The sequence below is a fragment of the Excalfactoria chinensis genome, chromosome 2 (assembly GCF_039878825.1).
Source record: "Excalfactoria chinensis isolate bCotChi1 chromosome 2, bCotChi1.hap2, whole genome shotgun sequence".
NCBI lineage: Eukaryota > Metazoa > Chordata > Aves > Galliformes > Phasianidae > Excalfactoria > Excalfactoria chinensis.
Window position 1 is genome coordinate 111,307,966 of NC_092826.1, and position 27,452 is coordinate 111,335,417.

The 27,452-nt window shown below is 40.0% G+C and overlaps 1 protein-coding gene across 2 annotated transcripts in view; it reads left to right on the top strand.

Annotated features, from left to right (window-relative positions):
* The window catches only part of LOC140248152 (ubiquitin-conjugating enzyme E2 E2), a 208,456-nt gene extending 189,570 nt beyond the window's left edge, over positions 1 to 18,886 (top strand). For both annotated transcript variants that reach the window (XM_072328619.1, XM_072328618.1), the window contains exon 6: positions 17,455 to 18,886. In XM_072328619.1, coding sequence (XP_072184720.1) covers positions 17,455 to 17,552 — 98 coding nt within the window. In that variant the 3' untranslated portion in view covers positions 17,553 to 18,886. The remainder of the gene's footprint in view (positions 1 to 17,454) is intronic.
* The last annotated feature ends 8,566 nt before the right edge of the window (positions 18,887 to 27,452 follow it).

Here is a 27,452-nt window from a genome sequence, read left to right on the forward strand (position 1 = left end):
TCTCCTTCTCAATTGGCATCTTAACAGCTCTGTTTTCACTTTTTCAAAAGCACTTCCAGTTTTTCCCATGCTTAAACATATTTTGAACTGCTTTGTGATGGAGCAGCATTTCCTTTTAGAGCACCTTTGTCAAGACATGTAGAAAATGGGAAAATCCTAAATATTCCCGCAGTAACCCAGAATATGTTAGAGTACATATGTCAAATGTGGTGAGTATTCCAGGAAATGAGTGAAATACTTTGAAATTGGCAAAACAATATTTGATTTGTTCAATTTTATGAGGCTGGCTTAGCCCTGATGCTTTAATTCTTCTCTGGTACTCGCAGGCTACCAGCTGCGCTGCCATAGAATAGTGCCATCGGATTTACAACAAAATAGTCTTGTTTTGCCACATACCCCTTTTGTAAGCAGCAGAGGGCCATGTAAACAATAAAATTGTTCTGTTGTCTGAGATTATTTATATTCCTCAGCTTGGAGCTATTTTCCCCTTTTCTTCAGAGTTTATATACTATCAGGAAATAGGATGGTTCCTAGACTGTTTCAGCACAATGGAAAAATACTCTCTTTGTGTCTCGAGCAGGAAAAAATCTATTCCTTGTCAGTCAAACGTGGCAACAAATGAGAGATGATAAAAGAGCAGTTAGGAATGAATTCACAGAGTAATGTTTTTATTGGGCTTTAAGTTTCAGCGTAAGCTTTCTGTCTCTGTTAGAAGTCTCTATCTTGAGACATTTCTGGATGATATTATCTTGCTCCTGAGGCTTTTTCTTAAGAAATACAAAGGTAGCGTGTGGTCACTCTGCTGTATTTGTGTCTCTGGATTATAAGCAGAGTGGATATGTGCATGACATACATAAAGGCCATAATAAGTTATCCTAATGCATCATGGAAAGTAAATGTAGCACTAAACTGATCATTTTAGTTCTGCTCTCTATGACTGTAAAATGACAACACCCAAAACAGGATTGGCTTCAGTAAAACTCATCAGCATCCATTTCAATCACATGAGCAAAACTATCCTGCCTGTTGCGTCAAAGTTCTTTTTGCCTAAAGTACCTATTTATCTTTAAATACTTAATGTTCCCATGCTATTTCTCCAGAACCTGCTATACAGTTATTGAAGTAATATGTACATATGTGGACTGATTATATCCTATATACTAGAGCTGATATTTACAAATCCAAGATAGTTGATCATTGGTTTCTTTTTCCGTTCCCTTTAAAAGATATTGTAGTATGCCATCTGTACTGTACTATAGTATGTATACTATATTGATTACTACACTATGGTTTGAATCATGTGCAGCTCCTTCTATTATGATCTGGGCGCACAGCACCAATATGTCACAGCCATTTAGATGCAGGCAGAGAAACAGCAGGTTTTTCAGTACTCCCTGGGGGATTTAGACATGTCAGAGTCCAACCAGGACTCTCTGCACCATCAGGAAACAACAGACTTTTTCCACAGCTCATCTTTATGGATTTGCGGACATGTACACCCATAACTGTTAAACATATACACCTATGTGTGTATAAACAAAAATGAAACTTAAACAAATGCAAGAAATGTAGGAGCACATTATGAAAATTATCCATAGATAAGATTGGCAGGGTTGCCAATCACTAGATCACGTATTAGATCGGATTGCCCAGGACCCCATCCAACCCAGCCCTGAATGCACTCAGGGATATTTTGTTCTTACTGGTGGACAGAGTCCCACAGCATCAATTCAAAACTGTGGGGATTATTGGAACAGCAGAAAAAAAAATTGTGAATTCGCATCCCCTGAGTAGTTCTCAGGAAAATATGTGTGTTGCTCCAAAAGTAACGTTGCCTATTTATTTCCGTGGAAACTACAACAGATACAAAAAGCTCAATAACGCTGCTTGATAGAGTCAATTCTCAGCTATGAAATACTATTTTTCAGCATAGCCACTACCATTTGCTATGGATTTTTGCCAGCAATTTGTCTGCATGACGCGCTGGTAAAAATCTGTACCAGTGGAGGTGACCACACTGTCCATCTTTCATTGGCCCAAACAGATGAAAGTCAGAAGGTAACAAATACAGACTATACTGCAGGTGTGGTAGGACAGTCTGGCCAAGATTGGCAATGTGCTCCACAGTTCTCAAACTGGAGCCTGGCATTATCATGTTGCAAGAGAAAGGTTGCAGTCTTCTTTGGTCTGACTCTGGAAGTTCAAGTCTTCAGCTCAGTCAGCACTGAAGTATAGCAGTCGGAATTCATAGTTTGTCTGGCTTCTGGGAAATCCAGAGAGGTCACCCTTGTCGTATCCCAAAAGACCGTACACATCCCTCTACCATCTGAGGTCTGCATCTCAAACTTTTTCTTCAATAGGGAATGCATATGTTGTCTGTTATTTTGTCTCTGGCTTGTGATTGTGGCACTATGTCTCATTACTGATAAAGATGCTGTCCAGGAAACTGTCACCTTCAGCCTCGTGTTGATTTAATAGGTCCTGACATACTTGCTTACAGTGTTCATTCTATTCTTGTGTGAGCGTCCATGGAACCCACCTGGCAAAAATTTTGTGATATACCAATATGGTCACTATCATTTCCAATGCCTTGAAGCCAATATTCACCTCCATACAAGGTTCCTTGCTTGTAGTCCTCCCATTCATGTGGATGAACTGATTGACATGATGTTCATTTGGCAGTGTGACAGCTGTTCATAATCATCTGGAGCATAGCTTGTCTTTCACACTGCTGTCACCACAGCTGAAATGTACCACCCACTGCCTCACTGTGCTCACATCCGCTCTTTGGTCTCCATAAACATTCAGAAAGCGTCAATGAATGTCATTGGGTGCCACTTTTTTCCACATGGAGGAATTCAGTCACACATTCATATGCTTCATCTGCACATCCATGTCAGATGCCATTCTGTCAGACTGCCCCTCTGCTGCCAACTGGTACACAGCAACCACATGTAATGAAATGTTGGTGGGAAGGTTCAGTATCTACAGCCATACCACCAACATCCACCTCTGATGTTGTGGGTCTACATATTAAAATGGGAGGCATTACTTTTGGAGCAGCCCTTGTTGTATCTTGGATTTAATATCTTCTTGGATCTTAATATTTTCTAATGGTGTGTGCAGGGAGAAGTTGCATGGATCAGGATTACCATTTGTTTTGGCCTGAACCTTTGCTCTTTTAAGTTACATACTGACAGCACCTTATGGGTAGAAGAGTGTTGTTCAGGAGCATAGAGGAATTTCACGTGTTGAGATTTACACCATTCAAAACTCAGAAGACATCATTAAAGAGATTAACACAACTATAGAATAAAGATTTCTAAGAAATATTTACACACACCATTATGGTTTCAGAAGTCTATGATCTGTATAAATATCTTTTTTCTCTGCAAAGTTTCTGAAGTTATCTGCATAAGACTATTAGCGGATTTACGCACTTTAGAAAGTAAATGGCAAAACTTCCTTTTTAAAGATAAAGAATACAGTCTGGATTTTGTGCTATCTGAAGTATAATACAGTCATTAATGATAGCTCCAGGTAGCTGTCACACATGCTCTTACCCTGTCCTTTTTTTAATCTGATGTATCTGTAACTCTACAAAGAATAATGGTATAGTCTTTCTCCAGCAGAAAAACAATCACGCTCCATTCGGTCTGATATGTTGCTTGCGACTGCTCATTGCTCAGCAGCTCAGTGAAAAGTGAAAAAATCCCTCAAAGCACTTTATTCTCACAGTAATACTTGAGAGGAAATTCCCTCCTAACCACAGCTAATGATCAGACTGTGTGTTGAAGCATGAGCAGTAATAGCTTCTGCAGTGGTAACTTAGATGGTGCCGTGACCAGTGTGATTTCTAGTTCTTGTTTAATTTTGCTAAATTATCTTCTAGCGTTCCTATGCTGCATTCTTGTCTGTGTTTAACTATTTGGTGTATGAAGCATTTAGTTCCTTTTAACTTTCTCTAAACCTGTTCATCTTTTTGTTTGTGCTCTTTTCTTACTATGGAAAAGATCAGCAAAATCGATTCTTTTTTAAAATCTCCTTTATAAAATGACCTGTCACTTTTTTGGTTTGTTTGTTTGTTTGTTGTTTTCCTGTCTATTTCTTTTTTCCAGAATAGATTAAGCTTAGATTTTAATCATTCCTTAAATGGGAAAGGTCTGACAGCGCTGCTAATGATTTCTCATCCCTTGCAATAAATTTTCTACCGCCATTGTTGGTGATTGGTGTTTTTTTCACTTAAGGCAATGTGAGAAAAATTGAACTTCAGACATAATAGTGCCCAAACTTTGATGGCATTTGATTAAATCAGAGAGGGACTAAAACCCAAAGCAAGTGAAGAGGCTTTGTACATCTGTATTGAGAAATAAATGTAAAGCTACCTTAGCTATCTTAAAATTTAAAGCACTTGTGAAAATGCACAAGTGACAAATGGTACAAATACAAAAGGTTACAATTCATTTTCCCTCCAGTAAACATTTGTAGCTTAAGATAATGCCAGTGGAGATTTCCTAAGGCCATTGCCTTAGAGAGAAGTTGATTTAATGCATATGCGCACTAAATCTTTGTGTGAACCAAGACCAAAAGAAGTCATCAATGCTAAATGCTTTTCGACTTCTAATGTTGAAATAAAACAGTTAATTGTTTCAAATATATAAAACACAAGATATTTGTTATGCATATTTTCTTTGTTTCATGCAGGTTTTGTCTAGCCAATACAGACGTCCTTAATTACACCACAGTCTTTGCAATGAAGTAGATACAGCACTTCTGGGCTCAGACAGTTCTGTTTCTGATGAGAACTATTCTTGTTTCCTTAACAGATATATTTTCTCACTAATAGATCTGTGTATACTTAAGGCATAAATAATTAGCACTAAAAATTAATTAACTTCAGACATCACATCTTATCTGTTTATTCTCTAATCTCACAATAATTTTATCTAATATCCACTATTCCAATTAGTACAAACAGCTGAAATCTCAGCTGGAATAAACTGGCATCGTTCCTGCTGAAAATTTTACCCTAGACTTTTTAATTAGACTTTGTTCAATTTTACTAAGTGTTGAAGATTTTTTTGTTTCAGCTGGATGTTTGGTTTGGTTTTTCTCCTTTGCACCTTTTCTTACATGAAAGCAAAAGCAGAAGGAAATGTATAACTATATATTTCTAACTGCCTGTGAGGCACCTTCAGGATGCTGATTCACATAACTGTTTTTAAGGCTGCTTCATTCTGTACTTAAAATACAATTATTCTTGCTTCGCCATAGAAATCACACTGTTCCATATTCTTTAAGTGCCTGAAAAGAAGCCTGCTATATTTTGTTCTTTAGCAGATTCACAACAACAATGTAGAATCAGAATCCTGGTTCTAAATACGTTAGCTGATAAATCATTTAGCCTCCCACTTTCTTGAGTAAGATCTTAGAAATTGGTACTCGTGAGTTGTTCAGATTCTGCCTGCAGAGACGATTCACACTATTGCAAGATATGTCTTTTTTTTTTATTATTTTATTTTGCATGGTTAATTTTCTACATTATTCAGCACAGGCGGAGAAAACAGTTGTTTGGTTTTTACTGTTTTGCAGATCCATCAAAGGCAACAAATAGAACAAATTATGTGCAGTGCGTGTTTCAGAATCCCTTTTTTTTCCATAGCAATTTAAGTTCAGGTGAATTAATTGGAGTAGGAGATGATTTCTTCAGTAGGAAAGCGAATTGTTTAACTGTCCCGAATTTAAGGATGGAATGTACCAACCATGAGATTTCATGTTCATATCAGAGATACAAAAATAGAGCTCTGATTTGTAAATTGTTTGTAGGATGTTCCATCTGGACAAGGCCTAGAAAAACAGTCTTTCTATGGATTGAAACATTTTGCAACTTTAAGATGAATTGGATTTTCGGAAATTCTCAAGGTCTGGAATCTTCATCATACAGTCTTTGTAATGCAGATTAGATAAAGTGGTGAAGTAGTAGAAATAACTGTAAGACACAGCATTATACTAGCAGAAGGAATGGCCTCATTATCTTTCATGAGTATTTTTGGCTTTAACTTATACATTTTTTTTTCCTAAATAACAGTGTTAGCACTTTATAGGCCAGTGCCTGAAATTCTTTGGCAAATGGACTATCAGGCAGGAACAACAGTGGAATCATTGTGATCTCTCACACAGGAAAGATAAAGTATCCAAAGGAAGTTATTTAATCTATTTCTAAATATAGAATTGTCACTGCAAATATCATACATTCTGTCTTCATCCAGGGTTGCCATGTAACTCCATTGCAACTTATCCAGGAGCTGAAAACCTGCCTGCATGATGGATGCTAATTATTTTGTTTAACCTGTTTTTCCTTCTAATCCTATTAGAACTTGTTTGTAATTAAGCTAATTACATTCATGTTCAGAAGTTAATTTAGAAATGGATAGTCCATTTGGTTACTCAAATGGGGTTATTTTCTCACTCACCTGCTGATTCCTTGGTCATTGCTAGAGCTAGCACCCTGCTCTCATTTTGCAACACCCTGCGTCATATCACTGATCAGCATCTGGAAACACTGCTCTGTGCAAGTATGCAAATATGCCTATGCAAGTAGTCCTCTGCAAATATGCAGAATGGCACCCCGCTTTACATGCATTACTGAGCCATTATGCATTGGTACAAGCATCGCCCTTAGATAGCAAACGTCACAACTTGCCATCACACAACCTGGTTCAAATGACCCATGTCTGTAGTCCAGAAAAGCCCCAGAAAGTCTGCCCCATCAAAAGCTTCATCTGGGCCATACTGACAGAGCTCCTAAACACTGCTTTCCAGGCATGTTCCTTCCACCGCCTCTAGGTACAGCTATAAACTTAGATGCTATGAGTCAGATACAGCCTGCAACCTCCTTCTGCATGTTCCTTTGGAGAATGGGGAGTATAGACAAAATAAAAAGGGAAGGAAAAGAGAGACCAGAATGTTTTGAGTTATTGGATAACAGTAAGAGGTGTACTAATACAAAGCACACAGAAGTTCCTATTCCTGTTCCAAGAGATGTTCAACTTGCCAAGGGATTTCTGGCCCTGAACTTCGACAAGGGAGTCCTATTGGCCTTGATAAGCACAAAATTCTTCACCGAGCTGCCTTGTAGTAAATAAAAGCCTCTTTTATTCCTTTGACATTCTGTGTGGGACTCCTAACAACAGTTTTAGATTTAAATAAGTCAAATTAATACCAAGATCTAAAAGGATGAGAAGAATAAAATGAGATTAAAATAAGCAATATTCATAACGTATGTAGGCTTTTCTAGTTAGTCCACAGATTAATTGCGGTAAAGGAACAAAGGGAAAGATTCAAGCGTAGAATTCAGATGCATCTGAGCTGAAATAACCCTGGTGCGTGTCTAAATTGAAGATTTTGGTACTGCTCATATTCAAACCCTTCTCTTGAAAATGAAGATTCCTTTGAGATTTGTTTTCCTCTCAGCATCAAAATGCCACTGGATGACCAGACAGTGCAGTGCCTGTTCGATAATACTCCCTTCCCTCCCTGTCAACTGTGAATCCACACGGCTGGTGGATCCCACTGGACCAAATGGTTCTCTTGCAGAGTAATCTACATTTGGTACCTATGATTATAGGATGTCTAACACTATACAAACCATGGTCATGAGAAATGCATTCACACACAATTTCTTTGGGATGTTTGTTTGGGGTGTTTAAGGGCCATACGTCACCCCTCTGCTATAAGCTGGTAATCAGTGGGAAGAAGACAGAAATCCAGTAGAAAATTGCTTCTTTTTTCTTTAAAACATATGAATTCTAAGCATGCTGGAATTTATATAAAATATAAATATTCCTCCCTCAGTAAATCTTGTAAATATACATATATATACATATATGTATATACATGTATGTACATGTGTATATATATATATATGTATGTATATATATATATCTCCTCGGTATTTTGCTGAAAATATAGTTATCAACCTATGAAGTCACATTATGAATCTTAGCACTTTGGTTGCTTTACAGCATTTTGAGATCAGAGTGCCTCATGCACAGTGATCTTCCATGAGCTGAATGCCTATTGTTATGTTTTCTGAAACTTTATCGAGCCATGTACCATGCAGCATCTTCCACATCAAGTTCTTAGTTTCTATAACTTTTTTATTATTTTTTTTATTAATAACAACAACTGTTTCTCTATTGAATTCATAATTTCGAATTCATTGTTACGAACAGATACTTTGCTAATGTATCCATGCTTTTAATTTTGAGATGCATTCAAGCATCAAAGCAAGTGTGTTATTTCAGAACTTTAATTGTTCCAGCGCACTGGCATTTCTAATAGGTGCATGTTCTTCCCTAATTAAAGACAGCTCTTCAAGATCAGTACACTGTGCCTCGTTGATCCATGATTGCTTCAGCTAACTCCCAGTCAGCCACTGAAGTTTATAGAAACACTGCTAAAAACAGCAGACGGAAAAAATACCCTTTACTCTTCAGACAAGAATGATTTCCCTTGGCAAGATCCAGGGATGAATCACTGCCAGTGCTTCCCTTTAAGAGTCATGTTAGTAAAATTGGGCCAGATAATACTCTTTATTTCTGAAACATCTTTTTCTGAAGCAGCCTCATATTTCACACAGATCTGTGGTAGGTAGCCTGACAGCAATCAAATGCAAGTCTAAAGAGGGATGAATTTCTCCTTCCATGTATTCAAAATGTTTTAGTAAGTGAATGCTTGCTGAACTGGATTTGCAGAGCTCTTTTATTTTTGAAGATTGGTATCATTTTCCTCCAGACATCAGTTTGGACATTGGAGTTTAGTCATATATGCCTTAATATTTGTGTGGCAACATCTCCAGACACTGTATGAACTAAGAGAAGTCAAATGTGTTTCTGACAATTCTACAGAGTTCAAGTCATAACTTACAGTACCTTTACAATAGATCCATACAGTCACATTTGCCACATTATCCAACAGCTTGCAATTTTTAGCAAACTTATTTTCCAAATATCCAGTGTGACAGGGAAGCATTATCTCACTTTCATGGATGAGAAATTAAAGCATCACTGTAAGACCACTTAACTTTCTTAGAGTCCTCATAACAACTTGCAAACCGTGAAGACCATGGAGCACAATAGAATTTCACATCTTGTAAGCAGCGTGACATGTTAGCTTCTTTGTTTCCCTGCTGTAACAGAAATGCTAAGTCACAGCTTGAACCAGTGATTGAGCACATTGTAGGAAGGCAGGGCCGACTCAGGGGAGCTCAGGTGTGTCCAGTGTACCTGGGTGACCAGAAGGGATGGAGCCAGGATCCACCCCTTCCCAGACTTCATTTAAGGGTTGGCAGTGGAAGTAAGGGTATCTTGCTGGAGATTCCTACCTGCCTGAGGTCTTTAAGAGGAAAGCAGGCTTTTTTTTTTCCTTTGTTTCTGTGTCCACATCTGCTGCATTTGGGCTTGTCTTCATTTGCTGCAGCCAAAGACTTTCCTGCCCCCCCTATTATCACTTTACTTTCTATCACTTTATGGTGTTACACCTGCCCAGACTCATACCTAGGCTATACAACAGAACAAGACATCAGGGTCTTCCGTGCTTTATTTTTTCCCTTTTCTCTCCTGCACCTATTCTGATTTCTCCCAGGAGAAAGCCTTAGGTGTATAGCTAGAAAGGTAGCCAAGGACTTGGATGACTGAGGGACCACAACTATGGGATGTACTGGTGAACACAACTTAGTAGGAAGCTTGGTACAAAAGTGTAAATCTCCTTTAGCCTTGCATTAGTGACCACTAGACTGGTGTAGCTATGTAAAATCAAAACTTTTTGGCAAATGTGGACTTTAAAGTTATACTGTCTCTAAGCTATTGTATATAGCCCATTTTTCTATCGTTTCTCTAAATGTGGATGTCGTTAGTGTGACTGTTGATATCTGGTGAGACTGTGTCTCGAGTTCTTAAGCATCTGCCCTTTACTCCCTTATTCCTTATGTTAAGACTGGAAAGACTGTCCTGGGTTTTAACTGAAAATGAGAAAATGATACAACAAAGTCAATCTTTATTTCTTCTGACTCCAGTATAGTAGAACACCTTATATCTGGGAAGATTGTGTCACAGGTATCTTACTGCATCTCTCATTTTCCTTTGGTGGGAGGAACCCTTGAAGGTCATATGGTTGTCCACTTCACTGTGCTACATCAACCATAGTTGTCAGCCTAATGAGGTACATGTGCTGGAAAGCAATTTCAGAAGGTATATCCTGATAGTTAGGCATGCTGATGTAGCCTATACGTATTAGAATTTTTCTGTTGAGTGTTGAGATGTGACCCATCTGATCTGCACAACTAACTCCTGAAACAAGAAGCAGAATTCATTACACTCTGTATCATACGATTTCTGCTGGAAAACATAACTGCTAAAATGTTACCTCCTAGTAAGCATTAGATTTTTTCTTGAACTTGTTCCTTTCTCCTCCAAGGATTACTTTTTCCTTTACTGAAACAATTCATTTTATTTGCTCTCCTTTTCTTAGTGTTTACTGATCACTTCATAGTTCTTCTGTACAGTTTTCAAAGAGCCCTGTAGATGGATAAACGTGCTATCAATTGATTGTTGGAACTGTGATTTCATTAAAGTCAGGAATAAATTGTCCTTCTGCTTGTAGGGTGTGTAAAGCAATCCAGAGCCCTGCTAGTGCTCTTTGTTCTGCCTTGAGTCATTCTGTTGTTCCAGTCTATAAGCACGTGTTGATCAGACTTCCAACTGCGAGGCCAGTTTTATTGCCACACAAACAGGGATTAGTGCTGTGCTGTACTCGTTTTCACTTTTCCCCTGGTTTTTGAGCACTGTTTTTGAAGGTGAAAGGTTAGTGGAGTAATTCAGTGTCCCACTTTTCCTGCCTCTGCCTCCAAAGATTTACTTAGTCCATGCATTATTATTAATGATAGCAGCAGTGCTGTTCACTTTCTTGCTATAAGATCACTGAAGGATTCTATGATGCATTTCACTTACCTCGTTTTCCACATCAAGACACACAGCATCCTTGACATGTTCTGCTAGGAGTTGATTAAGTTTAAAAGTGGTGACATGGCAAACTGTGGAAACCTCCTAAGGCAAAGTGACACAAGGAATAAAAATTATTCACAAACAATTCATCTCTTCTTAATCCCTTCCTCTTGGAGTTTTAAATTGTTCTATAGCATATTTGGGATAGCAAATATCATGCTGCTTTTGTCTTCAGTTTTCACTGGCTGGTCTTCCTGTGACTGGATGCCACTGAAAACAATATCAGAATGTAATTAAAGGTAAAATATACTTTTCAAATTGAGTTTATTTTTGGTGTGTATCAAGCTGTCAGCGTTTGCTCTTTAGGAAACTTGTGTTTCAGCAGACTATTTGGTTCTGTTTTTTTTCTCTCGCAATCCTAATTTTTGTTTTTATTTTTTAGTTTGGCTTTTGGGACTTATTTTTTCAAGGTTGGTACAATATTAAAAGCAAACCAAAGAAAAGAATGGATTGAAAGATCTTGGCCTGTGCTGCAAACCAGTGTGCGAATATATACTGTCCTGCACTGCTGTTGGCACTGAAATCACCAAACAAACTGTATTTATTGAAAATGTGTAGAATTGGCTACATGGAAATGAAAACAAGTTCATATCTTGCTGTACAAAGATGATTCCAAGACAGCTACACTATAGATGGCATAGAGAACACCTGATATATGTATATATATATATATTTATTTTTTTATTTTTATTTTTATTTTTCCATAGAATGCTTTGAAAAAGCAAGTGCTCCTAATTATTGTTTGATTCAAAAAACAATACAACAGAATACTTGTAAAGATAGGCACCTCTATAAAAACCAATCAGGGTTCCATACATCAAAAACTCTCCTAAATAGGTAGCACAAGTCCAAATTGCTTTAAATAAATAAATAAAGATTGCTTTGTTTTCTTCTGCATTTCACACAGCTGGCTCAAAGAAAGGAAAGCAGATTTTGGTTTTGGTGACTGATGTTTCAGTGCAAGTAGTTTCATAGGGCGTCTCAATGGGATACCTCTTATAGCGATGTTAAAGTAGTACTATGTAGCTCAGGCGACAGACTAAGGCCTTTCAAGTTACGTCTGACCTTTGGCAATTCCTCCAGTTTAATTCTGCTTCATCAGCTGGAGGCCAGTTCTTCAAAATTCCCCCTGATACAGAGCTGAATCTGTACCTGGACCTATATATATATATGTTGTAAATATTTGGCTGAAGAAACTGTGAGATTTTTATAGGGTTGTGGTTTTTAGTTTTTAAGGTGCCCCAGAAATCTTTCTGAGAACTCATTTATAGTGGTGTAATAACTGGCTCCATCAGCTGTTCTCCATTAAAACTGTAAAATACTGCAATTGAAATATTATTCTATTTTATAAGTGCTCGTAAATATATATAATGCATACAAACACCCATAATGTGCATTTTAATAGTAAATGTGTGTCTCTTTAACCACACTGGTACTAACGATTGAAATTTCTTTGCATATTGTGTGGCTGATGGAGAAGAGACATTGAAATCAAGCTGTTAAATACACTATCATCTCCTCTTTTTTATTTCACTAGAGTATGTTTGCTGTATTTTTAAAAGAGCATTGAAAAGCCCAGGAGATGAGTTCTGCTCTGAAATTGCTATTTGCTGACATAGAAATAGCTGTAAAAATACAAGCAGGGAAAAATACAGTATAGCAATATATTTTCATTTATTTTGGAGGAAAGTAGTTTTATAGAAGAATTATAGTCTGTCTTTTGAATGATAAAGCAGTATAACTAGCATTAAACACAGTTGAAATTTTGTAATGACCAAACCTCAGCTCATCCAAATCCCCAAAAGCATTAACTCCCCAGAATTGGGCTGTAAATTTGATTAGCTTTACAACAGATATGAGACACAAATGTTCTTCCTTATACAGTCATATTAAGTGGCTGCAAAAGAAGATGACAAGTCATTACAGAGCAGCATATCCAACATTTAAGTGAGGCAGGAGCTCCAGCTCACCCAGCTCTCCACACTGAGTGCAGCACACAGTCATTCTTTGTTATTCCAGCTTCCCAAATCCCTGGCACCCTGAGGGCTGGTATGTCTCTGCTTGGCCACAGGACAGGGAGGGTATCACACCAAGGACGCAGCAGGTTTCAAGCCAGGCGTGGTGCATCTGGTTACCTGAGAGATCCCAGTATATGAGCATCCTGCCATACTAGCTGTAGCCCATGGTTTGATTGAGTTCATTTCTGTAAGGGCCTGAGTTTCTGAGAGTGGCATTTCCAGAGGTTGTGTTTGTTGGTGTTCTCTGTAACAAAGTTTTGCTGCAATTTTGCCTTGATTTCTGTATATTTGAAAGGTAGTTTGTGCTGTTACTAATCTTTTGTGGCTCTGTTTTCGTTTATTTCATTAGGTCATCCTGATCATGTATTTTTTGCATAGCTTTATATTCCAAACGTTGGTTTTCATTGACATTTGGACAAAGCCCCATTTGGAGTAGATTTCTGAAATGGCCTCTGGTTCACCAATGAATCACACTACCTCCAAACAAATAAAAAGCTAGAGCGGCTTACTAATTATGGAAACAAATTTCTAACAATGAGAATAAAACAGATATATACAAATGGGAAATAAGGAATAGTTTTATAGTAATGAGAAACATGGGGAAAGCAGTTCTACGAATCCAAAGTATTCCTTCTTCAATTATGTATGCAGCCGTTGTTTTATAAATATGCATTTTGTTGTACTGATGGATATTTTACTGTATTCCTCATACACTGCAGCCCAGCTAAGAACTGGCCTGTGCTCAACCACTTCCTACTTTGAGGGGACAGTTTTGGGGTTTCTCTTATCAAGTATTTTGAACACAATGGCCAGAGCCCACGCACGTTTAGGATGAAGTATTTGAAATTATTTTATTTCCTTCAGTTTGTCTGATAATCTCAATTTTATGACCTGCCCATGTGAGCTCTATAAAGACACCAACTCGTGACTCATTGAGAGTTACAGGAAGTGTCTGTCTCCTTGGGCCTGCCATATAGCTGCTTCCTCCAGCAAGGACTACATGGCTGGGGCCTGAAGGTGTGCAGTTTCATGCAGGAGCAGGGAAGGACAATTTGCATGTCAGGAGTTCACATAACATCTGTATGTCCACCAGTGCAAATGCAGCGTGCTGCACTGACATGATCAGAATGACACTAATGAGGTGACTGATCTAAAGTGAAAAGTTTCCTCCTCACTAGTTGTCCCAAGTTCCCAAACAAAGCAGTTTTGCCAGTTTTATGGCTTTACAGGATCTGCTAAAATAAACCAGCTCTTCTAACACCTGCTGGAGAGTTCTTATTGAAGTCCTTATAAATAACTACATGTAATGACAACACAACTCAGCACTCTCTGACAGAGATGTGACATAGGAGCTTCTCTGGCAAGAGCCATCCTGATCTTTCAGCTTGGTATCTCAAACTAGCAATTACTAGGTTACTGTTTTGAAAAGAGACTCTTATTTCCTCAGCTGCTTCACTCCTTTCTCCACTTGTGTCTTCACTTCAGCAATATGTAGGACATCATCAGCAGTATGTAGATCTGGGAATTCTTTCCACAGGAGAAAGCCCTACCTTACTGGGCTTCAGCTGATTTCACCACTTTCATGTCAGGAACTGCTCTCATGGATTCATCCACTTCAAAAGAAATGAGCCGACCTCCTGGTGTCTGGGAGGAGGTGAGGGGAGGAGCCTACACCTTCCAAACTCTTCCAGATATATGTTATTGAAATATATCCTTATGCCCAAAGGGAAATATAGATAGAAACCTGCATAGGCAATCTAAGGCTGGGGATGATTATGTAATACTCAATACCCTTTCGTTTATCAGGGAAATTGGTTTTCATCTCTCACTGTGAAAGACACTTTTCTGTAAACATGCATCCTGCACATGAAAAGATGTTCAGACTTGAACTGAGTAAATCTGTATTACACCACATTGCTTTTCAATGCAGCAACGTCAAGTTTTGTGAGGACCTTAGCTGCAGCCATTTAAATATGTGCTAAATAGAAGAAAGAAATTCTTTACTCAGAGGGCTGTGAGGCAGTAGCCCAGGCTGTGCAGAGAAGCTGTGGATGCCTCATCTCTGGAGGCTTTCAAGGCCAGGCTGGATGGAATACTGAGCTGGTTATTGGCAATTCTGCCCGTGGCAGATGACAATGTCATGATACTCTTCTAAGCAGTCACCACCAGCTGCCTCAGAGATCAAAGCCCACCTTTACCAACAGCATTAAAACCAGCACATTCATCAAATTTTGCTCAATGACTCCCTTTCTTTCTCCATAGTTGCATGGAAGTGTTTCTTGGACCAATACTGTCAAATTCAGCCTTGATCCACTGTAACCAGTTCCCTCCAACTACTCCCTAAATTTTTGTCAAGACACTCATTGCTCAAGTTGCTCGTTTACCCTACAGTTTGTCTCAAAACTCATTCCAACTGTGAACACCTTTGCACTCCTTAAACACCAGGAGACTGTCAGAATCCTACTTGTTCTGAACAAAATCCTTCCAGTAATCCCGTGTGATTCTTCTCCTTGGCTGTGGAGCCAAAGGTGATATACTTTCTATTCTGAAAAATTTTAAATGGATCTTAGCTCAGCTGTACCTCTTTGACACTTACGCATGTAAAAATAGCAAAGTCTGAGCCTCGGTGACCTCCTCTGGATATATTAAGTTATTGAAGTTAAACATATGCATTAAGTACTTGCAGACCGAGACTATGGGGTCTTAGTATGCCACAGCTGCAGTGGTAACTTGCCTTACTAATTCAGAAGATGCAAACTTAGTATTCAAATCATGGGCTCTTCCTGAAAGTGCACATTCAAAGTGAAGTATTTTTTCATTACTTATTATCTGCTAATATTCAGTGATGTTGGCAGCGAGTCATTCAATTGATTTGTCCAAAGCAATGTACTTATCCTATCATAAATGCTTATCATCAACAAACAAATAAAAACCTCAGATTGACTTTGCTCTACTGACAGCATGACATCTGTCCCTGGGAATCCTTGTGGTTAATAATGCTGTGCAAACACAACACTCGGGTTATGACTGTACTGGGGGAAGCTGACATTCATATTGTTCAATGGCACCATCTTCAGTCAACTGTAGAGCTGATTATTAACTTGCCCTAATAAGAAGTCACATGCATCTAGCCTAAGTCAGGAAAAAATGGATACAAGCGCCACAGAACTGACATGGTGTAGTCAGAGAATTTACTGTTACAGGAGGACTACCAAGAGTATGGGTCCTCCAAAGAGGAAAATCTCAGTACTGAAAGGAGAAAAATGTTGATTACTCTGGGAAAGTCTTTTCTTGGTTTGTTTTTCATAGAGGGCTAGCTGACTTTATTAAATTAACTAGAAAGTAATTTGTAGGTCCAGATTAACGAGAACAGATTTTTTCTGGTTATTTCTTCTTTTTGGAAATACAAAAGTAGCTTCAGAAGACAGAATCATGAAACATTCTGGACACATGAATGCTCAACAAGATCTCACAAATTGAATGCCAGTTCCCAGAGTTTGGAATTAACTTTTACTGCTCTGAAAACAGTATTTGTTACCCTCATTTCTGCCCTTTCTTTATGCTTGAAAAGTTTTTAAAATACAATTGGGGAAAAAAAAAGAAAACAACAAGATAACAACAAACTGTTAATAGAATTGGAGCCCATCCTCCTTTTAGGTAGCAATATGGTTATCTGTGGAAGTTTAATATCGTAAATATTTATAAATACCTGAGATGTGGGAGCCATGGTGGCGAGGCTGGTCTCTTTTCAGTAGTGCGTGAGGACAGGACTAGGGGTAATGGGCTGAAACTTCAGCATAGGAAGTTCTGCATGAATGTGCGCAAGAACTTCTTTACGGTGAGGGTCACGGAGCACTGGAACAGGCTGCCCAGGGAGGTGGTGGAGTCTCTTTCTCTGGAGATATTCAAGACCCTCCTGGATGCCTACCTGTGTGTCATGGTGTAGGGAGCCTGCTTTGGCAGGGGGGTTGGACTCGATGATCTCTAGAGGTCCCTTCCAACCCCTACAATTCTGTGATTCTGTGAAATAAATGGCTTTTAGTGTTTTTATTCTTGTCATCTGAAATTCTTTCTATTTTTCACTCTTCACCAAACTAAAATGATGGGAACATTTGCTCACGAGGCATAATTTTAGAAAATGATTTAAGTCATATGTTTACCAGAAACTTGCAACTAATTGCCCCACTAGCTCCTCCGTGTGCTCTTGCTCTTTTCCTTCTGTGTGCATGCATGCTTTCAAAATGAGAATAATATATATAGACATCTTGTTCTTACAGTTAAAGCTAAGAGGACAGACTAAATCTGCATCTGAGGACAGTCTTTTCTTCCTTCCAAGGCTGACAAGCATTTCACGGTTTGTGTTTCCTTTTCAGCTGACCCCCTGGTTGGAAGCATTGCCACTCAGTATATGACTAACAGAGCAGAGCATGACAGAATGGCCAGACAGTGGACCAAGCGATACGCCACATAGGAACCTCCTCTAGGATTTGCTGGACCTGTGCAAGCACATTCACTAAGTGCTTCAATAGCCCTTCCCTTCATTCTTATTTTTTATTAAATTTCGAACCATTTCTTTTTTTGTTTTGTTTTTATTTTTATTTGTTTGGGGGTTTTTTGTTCTGTTAACTTGAAAGCTGTTTCCCTCAAATGTAGACAGGGAATTTTGGTTATCAGTGCAAAGAATGTTGGATCTGTAATAGTATAGAGCTTTGTCACGAAGCTTTGTATTAATGTGTTTTGTTTTATTTTGTTTTTATCTTTCATGTGTTTTTTGGGAAAACAAACAAATTCAGAATTATATCTCGTTTCTACTTAAATGTAGTGTTTAGGGTTATTTTTTTGTACTGAAGTCTTTAATGGTGGGTGCATGCTACTGGGAACAAGTTTTGTATAAAAGCTTCAAATCAAGAATCACTGTGCATTACTAAGACTGTGTTTATCACTAGCCTTCTGTTTCCCACACAAAAGGCTATTGCATTGAACAAATTAATATGTATTTTGATTTACTTAAAAGAAAAGTGCTTGTAAATTTCTTAGGGACCTGCCACTTTTGACTGTGGATCAGTTGATGTACACTTGTATTATTAAAGCACTCAATAAAACACTGTGGCTGATAAATGCACTTCTTGCAAGACGGTGCTTTTGCGTTTATGCAGCAGTGTAGACTGTGCAGTCCTCACACAATATGACTTCAGGTTAAGCAATTATTTTTAGACCTAAACTATTCATTTGTTCTTAATAGTATCTTTCTTAACTTAGGATTCTTCATTATGTGCATCTTTCATATACAAACATCTTCTAAATTTAAAGGCCATTCTTTCACATGCCGGTGCTCAGCCCAGCTATTCTGAAGCCTCGTGCTGTATCTTTTGTATTACAGCCTCACTGTATCCATCTTCTTACTTTTTTTAATGATTGGCTATAAAAATAGCCTTGCAATGAAAGCAGAATATTGATGATGATTTTATACAGTGGGCTTCGTTTTGCCTTTCTCCAAGCTCTTTAATTGTAAAAGCAACTGTTATTTGAAAAATAAATGAAGGTTTTCAATGGGAAAATTGAGCCCATTGCACCAATCATTCCCAGCACGTTCAAGGCAAGGGTATTTCTATTCAGATTTGACCTTCAGGCTAATTTTAGATATGCAGCCATAGAAGGAAAACTTCTCCTTGGCTGAGGAAATGCGTGGGTGTTGTGATTTAGAAAATATATACTGTGATGCTGATATCTAAATGTTCTTTGTGTTGCAATGGCATCCTGGAAAATCCCTGTCTCATATAATTAAATGTTACAGATGCCATATACAATCCTTGGCTGCCCTCTCTTTCTCTCTTTTCCGCTTATGTTTAAAGAAGATTTTATCTTAGGAAAGATACATTATAATAGGAACAACATAAAGATACAGGGAGACCCAACCCCTTTACATGTCAACCCAGATCCAGCTTTCCTGGAAATGAAAGAAGTCAAGGTGACACCGTAGGTCCCTTATGGCAACCACTGTGAGGCACAGCATGTCCAGACTGTTCTGGTTTTCCCTCAGCCATTTGCTTGTAGCTAAACAGCTGTACAGTTTGAATCTACAGGTGAGTTTTCTTCTGTATAAAGAGAAGCTGAACAGTGATTTTGACTTAGGTAGTATATGATAACTACTGCCCCAAGAACCATGTAGATCGTGACAAAATAATCAATCTGTCTTGGTCAAAACAAATGGGGAGTGTTGTGGTGTCTGCAGAAGCCAACTGCCTACAGGCCCAGTCGTGCAAGATTTTGAGGCCAAAGGATCCCTGATACAGAATTGAAAGAATAAAAGTTAAAGAAAAAAAAAAAATCATAAGACAGACTTCTCTAATCTAGAACATCTTCTCAGAACAACTGCTCTATGTGCTTCCCTTGGGAGATGTTTCCACCTTCCAATTTACCACAAAGTACCTCTACATTCCTGCTGTAAAAATACGATTAGGATTAGGACGACAACTCAGTCTTGCCCAGTAGAGTAACATTTCTTCTGCTGCTATTGTATCTGCTAAAGAGATTCACGCCATGAAAAACCTTTATCCCCTGGGACAGCAATTAATGACCAATTTCAGTTTTCTTATGAATTACCGTGTCTGCTGCTCTGCAGCCTGTATTTACACTCAGCTGAACAGAATGCAGTAATTTCCTATGCACATTTGAAAAAGAAATGTTCCTACTAACATCTATTGTTTTGCCAAAATATAAAGAAGACATAAACAGAAGAGCCTATTCCACCTTTAATGATGCTGTAACTGAAAGACAGCTGAGGTACCTCAGAAGAGAAACCACAGAATGCTTCATAGATGTCTGCTCCAGCTCACCTTCCTTGCTTATCAAGATCTGTGCAGTTTGGGCTTTCAGGTAAGTTGCCCTTTGTGTGTGAAGCTGAATGCTGGCTTTGTCACAGACAATATAAAACTACTTCCTTAAGAACAGTGGGAATCTCAAAGAAATAATCAGAAGAGATCAACCTACGTTCATTAAAGCAGATGCAGAGTCTTATGGCATCTACGGAAGTCAAGTGTTTGCAAGTCTGGTCATAAAACATTCTCCTCTATTTGCAAATCTGCTCTGTTTGCCTCCCAAGTAGCTCTCTTTCTTCATCTGCAGAACCTGGGAAATGCAAAGCAGTGTTTGAATCTTGCTGTTGCTGCTGAGGAGAAATGAGCCATTCCCAGCAGATTTCAGCCTGCCACCAGAGCCTCACTGAAAAATAATGTATTGGCATAGTCTCTTCTTCTTTTTTCCTCTAGAAAATACTACATGTTATTCCATCCAGCTTTTGTTTTTCAGGTTCTCCGCAAATTTATCTCATTCTTGTTTCATCTTTTATGCCATATCATGTTCTTTCTAACTTTTTTAAATGAAGTCCACACACTGCCCCCCTGCAACTGGGTATGAAGTTCATTCAGATGGCGCATAGTAAAGCATGTTCAATGGCATAGAGTTGGCTAAAGCTGGCCTTTGAAGACATCTTATAGCTTTTGTAACTTCAGCTGCAATAACTAGTAACATTGACTTTCCAGTTAGTCCTGATAAATATTGCTGTAGTGCATCCTTCATTTCAGCTCTGATTCAGAGACCTCTCCAAACTATTCTCCCCTTCACTAATCACTGTGGTGGTTTTCACACCCCCTGTCCAACTGACCAGTCAATTTCCCTCTCCAGAACATAACACAGCATAGCTTAAATTTAGGTACCCAAAAACATCCTGTATTTTTAGAGACAGCATTTGCAGGCTGCTCCAGGAGTGAGTTTTAGCAGCTCATAACATTTTTAATTACATGCATTGTGGGTGATTGCAGCCAAATGGTTACAAGCCATTAAAAACAGCTGCTGTGCTATGCATAAAGTAGGAATAATTCCTGCTCAAAAATCTTGCTGCAGGTTTCCAGCTGCGAGGTGCAGGTAGGCTCCTAGCAGTGCTCCTCTGAAAGCAAAGGGTGTTGCTGGCCCAGCACACCCTGGGTGCGGTGTGGGCTCTCAGCTGCTATCTCAGCTTGCTGTTACAGTATGCACCAGGCTCGTGGCTGTTTTATCTCTGTCATTAATCCCTCTGACTCGCTCCTCTTTCTCATCCACCCTCTCCTTCTGCCTGGCTGCTTTCTTCTGCTTCACGGATACATTACTCTCAGCTGAAAAACCACCTTAAACACTGATCCCAGTTCAAACTGCTCTTCATGAAGCTACCCAGGAATTCAGATTTCCTTCTTCCTTAATGATTATACCCAGAAAGTGCCCTAGGTCCCTCTGCTCTCCTTTGCCTGAGGCAGTGCCTTCTGCATCAGTAAAAGAAGAGATAGCTCTCTCTGCTGGAGGATGAGGATGCCGTGTGGAGCTCTTACCATGTAGCAGCTTCCAGCTACTTCACCTTCAACATGTCCTGGGGTCCTTTTCCTCCTTCTCAGTTCTCAGAAATTTCTCTTCTCATCACCTTGCAGCTGGACACCTTCCCCCAAGCCCAGGGCATTTTCCAATGATTTGTGTTGGGCATGTTAAAACAAGGACTTGGAATAAAATTTCTGGCAGCTTCCAAGTCCAACTGTCCTGCCTTGGCCATTGTGATTCCCTCAGAGCTGCCTCTGTCTGTTGGGTTTCTGACCTCAGTTGCTCTCTGTCCTGGCCTCCTCTTTTCCTTTCATTTCTACTCCTGTTCTTGCCTCTACGACATTAGCACCATATCTTGAAGCCCTCTTCTGTCCCATCAGTGACAGCTCTGTTTGTGCTCCAGTGCTAACGAGACCGTGTCACATAACGCTGGGCCTCCCGTAGCTGCAGATTTTGGGATCTTAGAAGCAAGATAAAGCTCTGCATGAACTAAGTGCTTCCTCATTGTGCCACGGCTGGCACTGGCTGTAAACTAAATCACTTCTCCCACATGTCATTAGCAGTAATGAAATCCATGCTGCCCTGCTTCCTTAGTATGACATCCATATGCAAATACATTTCCTCAGCTCAAAAGCTCTGCAGTCCCGGTCGCCTCCAGAAGCCTCTCTTGGGTCACAACCAGAATATATCTGGGGACTGCCAGTTGCCAGGAAGAGTTTTATGACACCCTTAAATCCATCATTCTGTACCCTCATTCTGTCATGAACTTTAACGGGGAGCTGCAGCACACCAGGATAATGAAAGGGCAAAGCAAAGCATCCTTTTCACATGGATTTTGATTGTGAGAGAAGGTGGTCATGGGCCAATGCAAGACTGAGATAAAGGCAATGCTCCTAAGCCACCCTAATCCCTTGCTAGTCCTAAATTGGAAAAATTCTTCACCTAAAAATTAAGTGAAATCTGTACTTTTTTCCTTGGGTTTTGCAGCACCCAATCCAAAATCCCACTATTGCAGTTGTCCCAGTAGTGAGCATGGTCAATGGGTGCACCATTTCTGGAGAGGTTCCCCATAAACCTTCCAGTGGGCAGAGCTTCCTGCAGCCCTATCCTCTCCCCCTCTGTCCCTTGGGAAACAAGGGCTCAAAGCATGCACCTCGAGTCACTCCTTGTTGTCACTGCTCAGCAAATACACTCACTCACAACAGGCATTTGTTACTGTGGAATCAGTGCTAGGGTCCCCTTTTGTGTCGCTGGTGACCTTGGGGTCAGGAAAAACAAAGGGTCACACTTCAGCTTCTGTGAAATGCCTCTTTTCTTTGCAGTTGACTCATGCCCTTTGTAAGCCCCTGAATGCAGTCTCTTAGCATGAATGGAGCTCCTGCCACACAGAATTCAATACAACCCCTCTCCTTTCTCCACTTGGCATAAACCGGGCAAAGGAAGCACCTTGGGCCGATGCTCTTTGGAAGCAGTCTGCCTGTGGGGAAGCATCTCTGTGCTCTTGCCCACCGTCACTGCTACATTTACATTTCTTGTAGTTCTCCTCGTTGCAAGAGCCTTTCTCTTGCAATTACTACTCAGCACCAAGAACCTGCATAAACATCTCTTCCTTCCTCCTTTGGACCACATGCTTGCCTTCTACTTCACCCCTACTTCTTCTCTGCTTCTCTCCTCCCTTGAGTTTCAGCAAGAAATCCCTTGGTGAGCCCACCAACCACCAAAGCCACTCTGCCTCATTCCTCACAGCCCCTCACTGTGCCACTGCAGTGTGCCAGGACCTCATGGAGAAGGGAGCTAACTCCAGTACATGAGATGGATGCCAGCTGCACAAGGTGAGGAGGGAAGACTTATTTATGCTCAGTGGAGGAGAGGAGCAGGTGATGCTGTCAGTGCTCAGCACATGGCACAGATGCTGTCCACAGATCTCCCGGCCACCCAGTTCACAGCAGCACTGCCCACTGGTCTCGTAGAAGGAGTTCTGTAAACAGGAGCAGAATGGTTGGTATTAAATGCCCTACATGTTGCTTATCTAATAAATACAATGAGACTCTTAAAAAATAAATAAATAAGTCTGTGTTCAGTGAGAACTTCATCATCTTTTATACAGGAATGTAATTGTGTGAATTAAAAAGTCTCTACAGTTTCCTGTTCTACGTTATTATTTATTATCTGTCTGCTACCCCTCAATGCAGTGTTAGAAGAAAATCTTCCTGAAATCTACTTAGAATTTCAATCCTTATTGCAAAGCAGCAGAAATAATCAAAACACGCTCCGTCATATCAAAGTAATCTAATCAGAGTGGCTCCCAGAATTATTTATATACATGCACTCTTAGCATAATTTAATAATTGATATGCTTAAAGAAATAATCTCATTTGCTTCTATTTCATGATATATATCATGAAATGCTATATTTCATTACTCTGTAAACTCTGTCTATTTCAAATGGAGATTTGAATAACTTCAACTGAAATTTTCTAGTGGAAGGACACGCTGCTGCTTGCTCAGTGTAGTACTGCCTGCACTCGTCTTCAAAAACATAATGTCATTTGCAACATTTTCCTCTCAATTCATACACAGTGTTGTGAAAAGTCTGCAAATGAGAAATGACATCTGGCCCTTGAGCCGTGCTAATGCTGTGGCTATTGCTGCGAGGTGTAATAACTAAGCCTGATTTTTCACAGAGTGGCACTTTGCCTCTGGAGGCAGAGAACAAGGGATGCAGTCAAAGCCCGAGAGGAAATGAGAAGTAAAATAATTACAGAAATACACATTGCACTCATGTGCTGTACATTTCCTCCTGTCATCTATACATCCTGCAGCATCCCCCTCAGGTCAAGACAAACCCTTCTAGCTGCAGGCTCTTTTAGCAAAATATACTGGGATTTGCTTCCTTCAGGTCTGACAGCTTTGCTTAGCTCTTGCTGGGCACCAGGCACACAGCTGTGACCAGGAACACATCACCCCGGTCCCACCAGCACTTGGGGTACCCCCAGCAGGGCAGCCCCATGCCCCTGCCAAAACCTTTGGCTCTGGGGCTGCAGGGATCCACCTCATGCATCCTCCTCATGCTCAGTGCCACAACGGGGGTTTCTGGAGCCAAACAGTGGAGTAACCAGCTACACTTTGATGGCAACTGAAGATTTTCCTGCCATAGCTAAAAAGTCAGATGCCTGGCCAGGAATAAATAATCCCAGTCTTGAATTTTTTATATGCAGTCACTTTGGCTGAGCCTCTGGAAAATTACTGATGTCTCCGGCATGCTCAAATTCAATGTAACACAGAACAAAAAAGATTTTTCCATAATTTAGAGACCACGATCAGAGACAAAATTGCCAGTACATAATGCTCTCCTGTAGCACATTTCTTTGCATAAGAACAAGTCTGTCCCCATAGCATCACACAGTGTTCACACAACAGCACTGGCAATCAAAAGTCTGGAGAATCAATGTTAGGAAACTCTAGTGTTTGGAGGGAGGGTGGGAGGGAGGGGGAGGTTGTGTTAAGGTCTTTCTGTTCCACATCATTTTAAGCTCTATGTGCAGTTTTGGGCACTACAGTACAAAAAGGCCAGAAAACAATCAGAAAGTGTTCTAAGGGAGTCTACAGAGATGGGTCTGGAGGGCAAGGTGTACGAGAAGTGGCTGAGCTCACTTGGTTTGTTCAGCCCAGAACAGAGGAGGCTGAGGGGAGGCCTCATGGTGGCCTACATCTCAAGGAAACAGCGTGGAGCTGTGACAGGGAAGGGTCAGCTTGGGCGTTAGGAAAAGGTTCTTCACCAGAGGGTGATTGGGAACTGGGACGGGATCCCCAGGACAGTGGTCATGGCACCAAGCTGCTGGACTTCAAGGAACGTTTGAACAATGTTCTCAGCCATAGGGTCTGATTTTTGGGTGTAGGGCCCTTCCAAATCAGGATATTATGTGATATTCTATGTTTTTTTGATAAAACTAGGAAAATGACATTAGCAGGAACTGATGAGGAGGTATTTGGTAATGAAAAGAATAAAGGGAAATATCAGTGGAAAACTACTGGAGATATAACATAAACAAACTTGTCCAAAGGGGTGAAATAAGGATAACTATGTCACCTAGCAGTTGCAAATGAATGTCCCAAACTACAGAGAGCCTGTTTAGCACTGCACAGTACCTTGGCAAAACAGGAATGAGCCACTGCCACAAAACGCATGGTACATGGCCCTGAAATTTGTGGAATTACCCTGCTCCGTGGAGAGAGATGCTATTACATGGCCTAATTAAAACTGTAAAAATTATTGCAAATAATAAAAACTTGCTAAAGTTAAAAAAAAAAAAAAAAGTCCATGCACTGAACTGTTATTACTGCTATTACTGTTTTTTTTTACAGGTCTATCCCTTCCAATGAATATTCCTGATCCCAGAAAGCATCAAGGCCCACGTTATGGTTATTGGCCAAAGCAGAACTGTGCTAAGAGAATTGCTCTCCTTCTCTTGGCTCATGTTACTTTTGACCATTGTGTGAGACTAGCATCATCAACCGTATAATGAGAAGGAGAAAAAATGATCATCTTCAGATTTTTGTTAAATACTTTGGGAAAAGTAAAATATATTAAAGTTGGTAATTCTTTAGGGAAGCAGTGAGGTGATAGCTCTGAATGGGACGACTTCCCCATGACCTGTAGAGGCACAGACCACCAGAGCCATGAGTCATGCACAATTCCTAGATCAGTGAGGCCACCATGATCCACCAAGCAGAGCACATAGAACCACAGAGCCACTAAATCATTAGGGTTGGAAAGACCACTAGGGTCAGCTACTCCAACCATTAACCCAGCACTACCGTGGTAACTATGTCTTTTACTCCACATGTACATGGTTCTTGAACACCTCCAGGGACAGTGACCCTGTCACCTCCCTGAGCAGCCTGTTCCAATGTATTACCATTTTTTCTTTCAGAGAATAAACTAATATCCAAACTAAATCTCCCCTGGTGCAACTTATATAATTCCCCATCTTCTTATCCCTAGTTAATGGAGGGTTCTTTTCAGAGTCTATGCCTTCTATACTGGAGTTATTTTTGTCTGAGGGGAAGCAGTACTTTCTATTAAATCTAATGTGAAATTCAGCAGGAAAAAAAGAAATAATGGTTAGATGGCTTCATATCTGTGTCACCAGTCCTTCAAAAATTTATGCATGGAAATGTGTTTATTTTGTGTATATCAGATCTCACTAATGTACGTGCTACAGTTGGCTAAATAACTTTCCTTTAGGATATTGTTTTTCCTTCATACTTATTTGTTTTTAAATTATTTTACTTGCTAAAGTGCCTGCCCTCAGTAGGGGTCTGCTTTAATTTCACAGAAGTACTTACAAATAGTCCTCCATGGATTTGCCACTCAAAGGCTGCAGCATTGAAAATATGAACATAAAACACGGTATAAACCTAAATGAGATTGCCTTACAGGAGCTGATGTTTATTCTCTCAGGTGAGAGAAAAAGAAAATATAAAGAGCAGGCTGAAAATTAGATTCAATTATGAGTTGGTAAGCTGAGATGCCGTTAGCAGCATTAGCAAAGCTGTGTGCAGCTGGGTCCAGCGCTGCACAGAGGGGACACATCTCCCAGGTTGATGGGGAATCACAGTGGGGGCTGAGGGGACAGGGAAGGGGATGATGACCACCTGTCCTTGTAGGCAGCCACCAATGGAGCCAGGTGTTACTGCAGCAGGGTGAGCAGGGCCCTTGTGATGATGGAAGGCTGATTATCGCATGATTGCCTTTCTGTTTATTGGAATTTGGATTTAAGCATCTCTTTTCTGTATTATTTTTTTTTTCAGACCTACTCGCTGAGCTTAAATGCATGCCTCTTCTTCCTGGTTGGGCTTCAATTAAAGCAGAGTACTCTAAGCGTGCACTTAGGCGAGAGCAAGGCCACGTCACAGAGCGTAATGCAGACAGAGGGATGCTTCTACCTGACCGGAGCCCACCAGCCTCAGCAGCCATGCGTTCCCTTTGGCTTTGCTACTCCCCATCCAGCTCTGCCAGAAGCTT